At 36.1% G+C, this 13,828-nt stretch overlaps 1 protein-coding gene across 1 annotated transcript in view; it reads left to right on the forward strand.

The window, feature by feature from the left end:
* The window catches only part of NGR-A35 (neuropeptide receptor A35), a 53,225-nt gene that overhangs the window by 27,059 nt on the left and 12,338 nt on the right, over positions 1–13,828 (forward strand). Inside the window, exon 4 of the mRNA XM_073084621.1 lies at positions 1,716–1,821. Within this exon, the coding sequence (XP_072940722.1) occupies positions 1,716–1,821 (106 nt within the window). The remainder of the gene's footprint in view (positions 1–1,715; positions 1,822–13,828) is intronic.

Consider the following 13,828-nt stretch of genomic DNA (forward strand, 5'->3'; position numbering starts at 1 on the left):
ATCAGATTTAAAAATGTTATGCAAAGTTTACAGAATTCGGTTTGAACGACAATGAACAAGTATCGCTCTCAATCTTATGTGTATAATGTTGGTGTTTTGTAGTCCTTGGTTATTATTCAGTTTACTCGTACTATAATGCTAAGAATATCCATTCAAAACATAATCTGAAGTATTCCTAAAATGTATTTACAAAGCTGTCATATGTGACATACATAAAGTAGGATTGTTCTAAATTACTTATCTCTAAAGTAGTTTAAGTACAAAATGTTCATATCTACTAGTCTAGTCGATACAAAATGTTAATTCGAATATGATAATAATTGCTTAAACATATTTACCACTTATTTTAATAGTCAAGGGATTTTTACCTAGATTCAAGGGATTTTTACTACGCTTCTAAGGTGTGCGAGTTCTATCAATCTGCAGTTGATTAGTGCAGTTAACGATTGCCTAAGCACTTGTCACTCTGAGGAGATCCCACCCCAACACTGGGAACAATGGATAGTCATGAATTTTATCTCTCGGAAATAACAATTTAATAGAAGTGCCGGTAAAACTTATTAAATACGAAAACCGTTTCAGTGTTGTCAAGGAAATGGTTTTTTGTCCATTAAGTATCTCTGTATATTTATTACTTACTTGATAGAAACTGCAAAAAATATTTTCTCTCAAGTAATAATGTTACTGACATCGTGTAACTATATCGCATCTTTAATATATACAGGATATATTAGGTATATATACAGGATATATTAGATATAGTAGGACGAGTCATGTCTAAAGGTGCTGCTTTTAAGGACAAAGTTTTAACGCGTCATTATTACGCCACCTTACAAGTACCAGCACCCTACAATACCCCCATAAATAAGAATGCAACTTAGTAGAAATAGATGGCATAGTACTCTACTACCTAAGAGTGCCTTTCCCAACAGATATGTGCGAGGTAGCATGCGTTAATAGAACGAAATTTCATTAAATAAAAATCAGGCAATCTCGTTGGTAGGTTTCTCGCGCATCACCAGTGGAAAGACACCCGAACAGTCATTGAGTTTGAGTACATGCTTAAATATTCTGATAAAGTCCAGAATATCTATGGAAATCGTGTGTTGAAACAATCATTTGGGTGAATGAGATTCAGATCTACGTAGGTTTAGATCCTCAATCATGAATATAGATGGTATAATGTTTGCGTACGAATCCATTTCATTTCGGCCAGGCATTTCATGGGATAAAATCGGACATTCGTTCCAGGTTTCTGTGTTCGTTTTTGTTTGTGTAGGTTCTTTGATTGAATTTTTCAATTTTTTAATATTGGAGTGGCAAATGAGCATGCAGCCCACCAGATGGTCAACTGTACCAACTGGATCAACTGTAGTACAAGGTACATCTGTGATCAATTCCAGACAGTGTGTGGTAAGCAGGCACCAGTAAGCAGGTGTGGTGGTAGCGCCTTCGGAAGCGACTCAGGAGAGTTTTACTACCTTCGTGAGGATGGGTGGAGTTCTGGAATTTATGTAACATAATTTATCTACATGTATTTTCCAACATATACATGTTTATATATAGGTACGAGTGGATTTGTAACATGATTTTATTTTCTACCAGAACATATAACAATAAAGATCTGTGGTTTATACCAGTAAAACTTAACCTAAGAACAAAGTAACGAGAAATGAGTTATCTTACTTTTTCTAACTTCGTAAATTTATCTCCAGGTACTGGTGGAGCGCAGTATCGAGTTTTGTACAGAGAAGTGGCCAGACTCGATAAGGAAGGAGCTTTTTGGAGCTTTCAGCTTCGTACTTGTGTACGCAGTGCCAGGTAAGGATCTATTAATAAACTTTCCACTTTTTTGGTATATAAAAACTTAAGACTTTTCTTACAATATTAAAACTTTTGTTATTTAAACTTAGGAGATGCGTAATCTTAGGTAGACTTTTATGTACTTGACTTGTTATTTACTATAAAATATATTATAAAAGAATTCTATATACATGAAACTTCGTTAACTGGGACATGGATAAGTGAAAAAGCTCCATACTCGTGCTTATGCATGTTACTCATGCTGAGGTCCCAACACGTGGGCGTTAGTGGGGCGAAGCAAACCTTTATACCTGGGATTCGTTTCACTTAGTACATTTTTAGTGAAATACAACCAGACTAGTTTTTATCTTTTTGTTTTTGTGACAAATAGCGCTAACTTCTTTAACAGCGTTTATTTCCTTATATATAGTTGTTGTGCTAGAAGAATACACGTTAGAACATGATGACAGTTGAATTAATTCTTGTAATTTTTGAAAGAAATAAAAATAATTTTGGTTCGTATTATTTTCAAGACTATTTAACATAGGCACACACATACGGATAGCATTAATAATAAGAAGGTAAAGTAGATATTTTCATTTTGAAAGATCAACATGAAGGTCCATAAATTAAGTTCAACTGCACAAAGGGACGAAGGGTCTTGTTTGAGAAAGTCAAAGGCATACATTATTATCATATGAGGGTTAAGTCGTTTTCCAAATTGTTTTTTGTTGCCTAAGCTAGTTGCAACATACGTAATTTTTTTGTTAAATATATTGTTAATTATTATATTTTCGTTTAAAAAAATATTAGTGTAATTTTAAAAGTACAAAATGTAATATGTATTTTATAAGACACTATAAATTTTTATTATCCTGTTGTATAGGTATGTAAATTACGAATAGTAACAAGTTTAAACTCAGTTATCTATATAAAAATGAATGTTTTCTTTGTATCCAATGAACTCTTATACTTTTAATCCAAGTCCAATAAAATTCCAATAACAAGTAATTAATTTAAAAAATCAAAAACCCGACTGCACCAAAAAGGCTGCAGTAGAATTTCCAAAAGCAGTGAAATAGGCATTTCATAATTTTTATCCAGAAAGCCAAATACAAAGTTACATAGTAGGTGTCTGCTTCAAAAACAAAAGATGTTCAAACAATATTATCTGGAGGCACGGCAGTGCCTCCGCCAAGTCGAGCCAAAAGAAGCGGCACGGCCGTACCATACTTTTCCCGAAGCGATTCGGCCCATTTTTGACCCCCTGTAACTTCGTTGCATATGAAGCTAGAAGCCTGAATTTTCAGGAGCCAAGCAAGGATTGTATAGACACGGTACATTTCGAATTTCATTCAATTTGAACCAGTAGTTTAAGAATTACAAGTAGTTAAAGTTCGTAATTTTGTCACTCACTCACTGACTGACTGACCGATCATCAAAAGTTTAAGGCACTTCCAGCAGACATAGAAGGTTGAAATTGAGAATACAATTAGTGTTTAGTATATAACTCATAGAAAAACTAAAATATTTTGCAATTTCTGTCCAGTTATCTAGATACACCAACTACATTAAATAACTTTGTATCCTATATAAGTTATATAGGATTACAAAGTTACATTTGCAGTTAATGAATCTGTGTTTCTGTCCGCGAAATGTACGAGTAGTAGGGGAGCCCATTATGTTAAATGGGTAGAAACTCGAGCGTCAATAGGACGTATACGATTGTGTAGATTACACGTTAGAGTGAAGAAAAGGTTGTGTGATATTTTTCGATTTACCGTGGGAATAGTTTCTAGATGATTCGAAAAATGTAAAAAGCAGAGTCAGACATACTCAAGGCGCGGCAGGTTAGTGATAGAGTATATATCTCTGATGCCGGAAATATGTTTATTTGCTGGTTTGCATAGGGGGACAGCCATACGAGAGGTAAAAATGGAAAAAAAAGTAACCAGCACATTAGATTTTCAAAGGGCATATGAAGTTACCCCAGATGAGTCCCCCATTCGAAAGACTGACGATTCGATTCGAAAGACTGTAACTCTTCGAAAATGGGAAAAAAAAGTTATCTTGACACACTCGAGGGCGTAATATTATTATACAGGAAATTCCAGCTGATGTTTTACTTATCATAACCCTTCATGTGACGATTTAGTGGAGGGGTTTTTTATACTGACGATTTGAAAAAAAAAATAGAATGAGAATATATAAAGAATAATGTATTTTCCATAAAATTTGCCTTTTCCTTTAGTTTGTTGTACACTATTACTTTCCAGGGATCCATGCTAATAAATGGCGCTATCAGATAGTGCATATTTTCTAGCATTATTTCCTTTGTATTAAAAAAAATACCGCACTCGAGTATGTCCAGGTATAGATTTTTTGCAACCTTATTACTCCCTAACGCCGCCCTCAAACCATCAGATTATAAATTTATTGTTTTCAGCATGTAATTAAGCTACTATAGATAATACGATTTTTTATTAATAGTCTGATGGACTTCCCTGGTTGAACCCCCCAAATGGATAGTTTAAGATACTCTATAGGATGTAAGGTATCTCCCATATCTTAATCTGCCGCGTTCGAGTCACTCTCGAAATCCCGTCTTGGGCTCCCCTACTATTATAGGCGACGTCAATTGTTTTTATCCTCGAGACAAAAGACGTTTTCAATTCCAACTTCAATTTAAATTCAATTCAAATAATGGGTGAAGTGCGAATCGAACTCGTACACTGAGGGTTCCGTACCACAAAAATATTTGTTTATTTTATTTTTATTTATACTAATTGATGTTATAGCAGCCATATAATGCATTGTGAACATTTCAAATGAAAAACGCTAAAAAATAGCAGGTCCTTATATGTTTGTCTCTGTAGTTCCTGGACTAAAAAAGGGTTACGATATCCCGTGCCTGTCGTAAGAAGCAACTACAAGGGGGCTTCCGGAGTTGGGAGTGGCAAGAGGGAGCTCGAACCGTCCAATAAGTGTCCCCGGGAAGGACGGCGGTATGTGTAGTCGCATACCGTCGTGAACACCGGATAGTTTAGGAGGAGCGAAAACTGTTCTCCCAGGGCAGAGCTCGATCGGGGCATCGCGCTTAAAGGACTTCTGTTACGTTCAGTCGGAGATCCCGGAGTTCTCCAACAAACGTTGAGGACGGCCACCGGAGGATTTTAGTGCGGCTAAAGTCCCACATAACCCGGCGTCACTCCCACGTCGTCGAGTACCTTTTGAAGATTTCCTCCTCATAAAGAAAAAGAAGGCCCTTGTATGGCAACTCTCCTTTATTTGAAAGTTTTTCTTTTTATTTTTAGTACTTATTGTTAAAGCGGCCACCATTATACATATTCCGTAAAATTTTTAAATTTCTATCTATTAAGGTTCCAGAAATAGAGCTCTATGTCAGACAGACAAACGGACAGTTTAGAAATAGGGTTCCGTTTTTACCCTTTGGGTATGGAACCCTAAAAAGTTATATAATATCAAAAACATTCCGAATTTCTGACAAATGTCATGAGAAAAAAACTAGATGTTACGGCTAATGTGCCTAAATCAGTTAAAACGCAGATAGCTTGCCCACTACCTAAAGTACAAAACGAAGATTGTATCAATTTTCACCCCTTGACGTCGACCCGTGCATGCCATGATGCGTCGTCGTGTCATGAATTTACGACAAACATTGTATATTTTCACGAAACAATATCGCTTTGCGGCACGATGTCGCTATGTGTCACGATACGTTGTCGTGTCGTAAAAAGGTATGTGTTTTAGCCCTAAGAACAAGTCTGAAAAGATGTTTCGAATTTTAACTACATAGTTAATCTGCATATTTTCTAGCTAATCTTAAGCCTAGTTAATGTGTATGCTAACGTATTCTACAATCTAACGGTAACATACACAAAATACAATAACTGTCGTGAGGTTAAGCAACTGTCACCGCATTATAAAATAATAATAAGTTTGTTTCCAAGGAAACAAGTGTTTAGGCAAATTTCGGCCTTATTGAGCATAAATAAATGTCTATGAAAATAATTTTTATATGTAAGCACATAAAAAATTACAATGTTCACAATAGAAAATCCCTAATAACTTCTAAACGGATTACCCTAATTACACAATTCCTTTTGCCCTATCCGTTTTAGACATAAACCTACCAAATGGCATTAAAGACAAACCAATATATATACGAACAAAAAATCATGTTTTCAACTTACGTAATATTAGGTACGTAACATTTCAACGCAATATTACAAAAATTTAGTTAAGTTCGTTTCAAATGATTCGAAATAGGAAACTACTATATAAATCGAGCTTAGATATCCACTTTATAACATATTCTTGCCATGATCACCAAAAATATCAGCTCCTAGTAGCTTGATAATTGATAGCCATAAAAAAACGAAAATCCACAGTTTAACGTTGAATTTAAACAACCGTCCATTGCACAATTAGGGTATTTTTTTTTGCTCCATTGCTTGTACAAAACAGTTACAAACGCGTGTCAGAAATGAACTGACAGTCGCGCACGTATGCGCTCGAGTCCCCCCGAGATAACGAGTCGGTAAGTGGTGTCTACGTGTGCGTTACTCCAGCCCACTTTGTATGAAGATTGACTTCTGTTAGTTTTTATTTTGTGGTAGTACCTACCCGGAAAAAACGTGGAAATTATTATAAGAAACCTTTTTAATATAAATAATTTTAAGTATGAATTTGTTAGCGGTGAGTAAACTTACTGAAAAAGGATTTACTGTTAATTTCTTGAAAAACGGTTGCACTATTAGTAACTCTATAGATATTATCATCGCAACTGGCCACAACGTAAATGGTATATATACAATTTGTCAAATCACCGATATGTAATTTGACAATGTCTAATAAATATTGGCATAGAAGACTAGCCCATATTAATCCGGAATATATGCGAATTTTAAAGAATATTATGACTGGTCTTGATAATGTGAACATTACCGACGGATATGACGACTAGTGAGAAACCATTTCCAAACCTCTGAACGCGAACGAACGACATACTGGAGATCGTACATACAGATTTATGTAGTCCCATGGAAGCTAGTTCACTCAACGGTTCAAGGTACATGTTATTATTTATCGACTATTATTCTCGAATGACACGATGAATGTTTATTTTCTAAAACATAAGAGTGAGTCTTTAAGAAATGTCAAAAATATAAAGTGTTGAAAAGGGAACTAGCAAGTCGAACAAATGTATGAGATCAGATGGTGGGACGACATTTTGTAATAGAGCTTTCAATATTTTCTTATCAACAAATGGAATTCTACATAAGAAGGCGATACTATATACCCCTAAACAAATTGTTGTGGTTGAAACAGCTAACAGAACTATTATTGTATATGCGAGAAGTCTAAAACGAATGTTATCATTATTAAATAAATATTTCATTTCATTTCAGAAGTCAGAAGTCTATTATAAATTGAAACTAATTTGAGCAAGGGCAGTAAATACTGTGGTTTATATCAAAAACCGGAGTCCGACGAAGTCAGTGAAAGATTACCAATGATTTTTGTCGGATATTCAGAAGAAAGTAAGGGATGTCGATTATTTAATACGAAGACACGTTAAATCCCAATAAATAAATAAATAAATCACAATCAGTAGAGATGTTTTTAGAAGATGTTTTTCCTGAGGATAACGGGCATAATTTCAGTTGTCAAAATAGTAACTTTTTTAGATTTAATTTATTGTCATGTTCGAATGAAAGTGATGATGAATGGCAAGATTATTTACATAACTACAAAGACTACCTAAACAATTTAATTGCCTTTAAAAAAATCTGTTGTTGAGATTCAACTAGTGGAAGGTACCGGAAAGGAAAAGAGTAGAAATATCTACAAAAAGGAATGAGATGCCATCAAAAACAATGCTTGTAAAAAGATCCAAGTCTCGCCATTCAATTCTTCTACCGTAAAAAGTCTTGAGATCTATGTAATACCAAGCCGGTAATGTATGCAGTCCCTACTTAAGGGACCTTCTGTCTTAAGGTATTATCTCACTATCTAACCTAACAACATCTCATGGGACCATACCAATATTAAAAATATTTTATGTTCTAAATAAATTGACGTGGCAATCGTACTAATGTTACCTGTGTGATGCGATATGATAAGATGAAAACACAATGTGACTTGCAGTACGATTGCCACGTTAATTTATTTAGAACATAAAATATTTTTAATATTGGTATGGTCCCATGAGATGTTGTTAGGTTAGATAGTGAGATAATACCTTAAGACAGAAGGTCCCTTAAGTAGGGACTGCATACATTACCGGCTTGGTATTACATAGATCTCAAGACTTTTTACGGTAGAAGAATTGAATGGCGAGACTTGGATCTTTTTACAAGCATTGTTTTTGATGGCTCCTATTTTATCCGTAGTGTTCATTTACGCTTTACAAAGAACCTATGTGTAAAATTCCAGCACGCTTAAGTTCAGTGGTTTCCCTTTGCGTTGATCTCTGGCACACCAACTCTCTCATTTAGTCAGACAGTCATCTCGATGTGTATATACGAGTATATATGTACTAGCTAACCCGGCAAACGTTGTGTTGCCATATAAATAAAAAAATGTTAAGGATGAACAACCCTTATCACTTAGGTGTAAAAAAATAGATAGTGGCCGATTCTCAGACCTACTGAATATGTATATAAAATTTGGTGAAAATCGGTTTAGCCGTTTCGGAGGAGTACGGTAACTAACACGAGAATTTTATATATAAGATATATTATATAATGTATGTGTAATCTCCTCTTAATTTCCTTTATTTTGACACCTTACTCGATAGGTTTGGTTAACTTTTTTAAAACGTGTTACTATTTCTCGAAAAAATTCACCATTTACGGTCTATAAAATATATAACTTCAGTAAAACAAAGTTTCGGTCATTATTTTAGCTCGTTAGAGGTAGCATTTCATTATTTTTATCCAACAAGCCTGATACAAAATGTCATAGTGTTTGCTTCAAAATTGACGATTGTTCAAATGAACTTTTAACCCTTATTTTACCCTCTACGGGGTTGATTTTTCAGAAGGGGATAAATAAGTGCGTCCTTGTTCCTACCCAGAAAGCCAAATACAAAATTTTATAGTAGTTGCTTCAAAATTAAAGGATTTCAAAAAATCTGTTTTCCCCTATTTTACCCTCTTAAGGGTAGAATTTCCAAAAAGCCTTTCTTAATACTTATTCAAGCTATATAGAGAACCTGTGTGCAAAATTTCAGAACTCTAAGGACCTTGGTTTAGGCTGTATGTTGATTTCTGAAAAATGAAAAAGTCATTTAGTTAGTCAGTCAGTCAGTCACCTTACTGTTTTATATACATACAAATGTGTTTTTATAATCTCCGTTTAATTTCCTTTAATTTGATACCCTACTCGATAGGTTCGGTTAACTTTTTTTTTTAAATGTGTTACTATTTCGCGCCAAAAATCCGCCATTTTGATTTTTTTTTACTAACACCTATCTAAGGACACTCGGGTCATTGAGACAAATATAATGACACTTTAACTGTTGAAATTCATCCAGCCGTTTGTTAGATCGGATCAAATAAAGAAAGACAAACATACAAGATACGCGCGAAAAACATAACCCTTCCTTGGCAGTCGGGTAAAAAAGTGGCCATGCCAAAGATAACTCTATCTTTGGCATGGCTACCAAGATTCTAGAATTAAAACAAGCATATTTGCATAGATGACCAGAGTTTAAGTGCAACTAAAATAGCACTAATAGCTTTTATAGCAATCAAACTAAAAAATATAAAATAAACTTAAACTTTAATGTAAAATTGTATTGCTTTTTTTACCACGCTTTTTTTACTATTAAATATATCTTTTTTGTTGTTAATACAATTTTTCATTAAAATTTTTCTAAGTTTATTTTATATTTGTTAGTTTGATTTCTATAAAAGCGTGTACTTTAGTTTTTTTAAACTATATTTATTTTTTATTTTTTAGTTAAATTTCTTATAAAAGCGAGTTCTTTAGTTTCTTTAATTATTATTTATTGTTTTATTTATACTGCTGTTTACATTAAACATCCACAAAGCGTCAAAATTATAAAGATGTATGTTAATCTCTTTCTACTGAAAAACGGAGTTACTCACTGACAAACATACAAATGAAGCTAATATAAAGCGTGTAATAAAATGAAAGTTCGTAAACAAAATAGAGTGAAAAAGGCAACATGACCCATCCATTAGCAAACATTAACGCAAAGTACTGGAAATTATCTAATTGCGTACATTAGATGTTGTAAGCATAAATTAAATGTATTTACATTAACAGGCTGTATTTAAATGTTTATCGGCGTTTAAAATTCGTTGAAGCATAATTAATGTGTCTACATGAAATAACGTTCATGACATTACTTAAGGGTCTCTGTTACCGACGCGATTAAGTGACATTGCGATTGTGCGACGAGAAATATTTTGAATTTAGATAAAATCTTAGAATCTCTTTGTTATTTAGGATGAATTTTATCTTCGAAAATCATATGTATGTTGCAAGAGAGAAATAGGTTAAAATATAAAAAGAAATTAACTGTAGTATGAAGACGACGTACTTAACAGTGGGTGATATGGATTTAAATAATAGTCGCAAAATCGCAGTTCATTTACACATAATTGTGAAGCGTTGCGTTTAGCGTACATTTTATATTTGCATAAGTGAGCTACGCATTCAACGAAGAAGTATGTGTATTTTGAGATTCTTTCGTTGACATAGGTAATTTTGTAAAAAAACATCAAGCCAGCCGGAATTATCGAAAGCATTTAAATGTAAATTTATTTTACTTGATTTTTTCTTTGTCTTTTCGTATGATGTTCACTGATGTCAATTATAACTATTAATAAATAAATTATAGTTTATTAACTATTAAGAACTAAATACCACCCTAAAATCGTTATCCTGGCGATCCTGATGACGAGAATGGGACAAAATTATTAAAGTCATATATTGTCGTCGGTTCTTGATAAGTGTTCAAAATTTTAAATTAATCGGACCGTTCGAAGTTGGTAAAAATCGAGTTCAAAATTTCGTTACATATATACAAGTCAAGCTAATAAAATCGTGGTAATAATCATCATAATCAATCCATTAGTGTCCCACAGCTGGGCACGGGTCTCCTCTCAGAATGAAAAGGGTTAGGTTAGGTTAGGTTAGGACTATGGTGGACTATGGGTCCATCTTGCTGGCCAAGTGCGAATTGGTAGACAATTTTTTTTTTTTTTTAAGATTTATCAGTTATGCAGGTTTCTTTACAATGTTTTCCTTCACCGTTTTAGCAAGTGATAATTAATTTGTAGGCATATAACTTTGAAAAATCAGAGGTCCTCGGACTCAATCAAAAGACCAAGTTTCTTAACCACTAGCCTGTCACTGCTCATTATACTATTATATACTTATTTATAATATAATATACTTTTCAATGCTCTAAAAGATAGCAGCGGATTTGCTATTGTTATAAACTTAAACTTTACAAATGCTTTTTTTTTTTTTTTTTTTTTTTTTTTTTTAAATTTTAGTCACACAAAAACTTTTTAATGTATCTTGGATATAACGTGAAAAAATTGCCAAATAATGAAACATACTTACACAAGTACACACGAAAAACACGCGTCCAGGTAACATGTGAACGTCGGTGAAGCGGATGTCCGGATAGGCAGGTTCATGAAGTACCTTGGCCTAACACTGGACAGCCGCTGGTGCTTCGACGAGCACTTCGACCGTCTCGTCCCTCGAATTCATAAGGTAGCGGGTGCTTTGCACAGACTGCTGCCGAATCTCGGGGGACCAAGGGAAGAAGTCCGCCGCCTCTACGCGGGTGTGATACGCTCGATTGTGCTCTACGGTGCGCCGGTATGGTCGGACAAGTTGTCTGCCAGCCGGCTTCGTGCGCGGAAACTGAATTCCGCGCAACGTACGATCGCAATCAGAGTCGCCCGAGGTTATCGTACCATATCGTATGAGGCGGCGACAGTCCTAGGGCGGTTTCCGCCCCTGGACATTCTGGCGGATATGGACGCACGGGTCTTCTATAAGATCCGCGACCTCCGTCAGAGGACTGAACCCTTCGACGAAGAGACGATCGGAGCGCTTCGGAGGAGAGCCAGATGGCGCGCTCTGAGGTGCTGGCGCGAACGGCTCCAGGAGCCTCGGAACATACGCCAAAGGGTGGTTGACGCTATACTACCAAACTTGCGGGCCTGGCTGAAGAGTAGGGGTAGAGTGACCTACCGTCTTACTCAGATACTCACCGGACATGGCTGTTTCGGTGAGTATCTGAATAGGATACAAAGAGAGGAGACGGCCCATTGCCATCACTGCGGACACGACGAGGACTCCGCACAGCACACGCTGCAGTACTGCCCAGCGTGGGAGTCGCAGCGGCGGATCCTCGTCGAAAAAGTGGGACCGGATCTGTCTCCGTCGGCCATCGTCGGAGCGATGGTTCAGCGCAGCGAGGCCTGGAACGGCATGATCACCTTCTGCGACGTGGTTATGTCTGCGAAGGAAGACGCCGAACGAGCCAGGGAGCGCGCTGAACCCGCTCGGAGGAGGAGCCGCCGCGGCCGTAGGTAAGGGCCCCCGGCGCGGTGTCCCTGTAGTTCCGGGACTAGAATAGGGCTACGGTATCTCCTGCCTGTCGTAAGAGGCGACTAAAAGGGGGCTTCCGGGGTTGCGGGCGGCAAGAGTGGGAGCTCGAACCGCCCGGCCAGCGGCCCCGGGAAGGACGACGGTATGTGTGGTCGCATACCGTCGTATACACCAGATGGTGTGGAGCGTCAAGCTCACCTGGGCGGAGCCCGACGGGGCAACGCGCTTAGAGGACTCCGGTTGCGTTCCTTTGGAGATCCCGGAGCCCTCAACGCAGCGCAGAGGACGGCCACCGGGGGGGTTTTAGTGCGGTAAAAATCCCACATAACTCGGCGTCGCTCCCACGTTGTCGGGTACCTTTTGAAGGTTTCCCCCTCGACAAAAAAAAAAAAATAAAATAAAAAAAAGGTAACATGTGAACAATTGAACATAGATTAACATAATAGTATTTCTATGGCAAAGCACACGGCTGACATGCTGTATGTGTGTGATGTAAATGAGAATTATTCATCTATTTAAACTCGTACATCTTGATCGCAGATTGTTTGTTAAGTAATTTTATTGAACGAATTTCTAATTAGTAAAATTATTCTTAGAATCCCCTATTGGTACCTAAAAGGTTACGAATTGGTGAAAATAACTCATTGTATTTAACATTTATAATTGCTAATTAATCATAGTTGACGAGTTAATTAATTTGATAGGTAGGTACATTTATTAAACTTGACACAAATTTATTAATGCTGTGCTTAATAATATAGTTATTATATTAACTAACTGACCAGGCAAACGTTGTGTTGCCATATAAATAAAAAAAATGTTAAGGGTGAACAACCCTTATCACTTAAAGGTATGAAAATAGAATATAGTAGCCGATGAACGATAATATATATAATAATATAGTAGCCGATTCTCAGACCTACTGAATATGCATATAAAATTTGGTGAAAATCGGTAAAGCCGTTTCGGAGGAGTATGGCAACTAACATTGTGACACGAGAATTTTATATTTATTAATTATGTACGAGTACGAGTAAGCAGCGAGACGAGTCGTCTATTTAGACGACTCGTCTCGCGCAGTGCTTACTAAATATTTTTAACATTGGTTACTGGCTTGATCCTCCGCCAGGCAGGCAATTGAAGTATTTAAATAACTATCTATTTTTGTTTGTTTGTTTATATATTCGTCTTCACGAGTGTCTATGGCAACAACGAAATTATAAGACAGAAATAAGTCACACCATGTATATAAATTAAATTAATACCTTAGTGCCAAAAAGTTGTATATTTCACACTAACATGACGCATTTGTCGAATTATATTAACACTGAGTATTTCTCTAATACGACAGAAAGATACGACAGAAAGATACGAAGGAACTTGTAGCCAGAACCGA

Source organism: Epargyreus clarus, unplaced genomic scaffold, assembly GCF_041222505.1.
Source record: "Epargyreus clarus isolate Ecla_fem2 unplaced genomic scaffold, WU_Ecla_fem_2.2 ptg000021l, whole genome shotgun sequence".
NCBI lineage: Eukaryota > Metazoa > Arthropoda > Insecta > Lepidoptera > Hesperiidae > Epargyreus > Epargyreus clarus.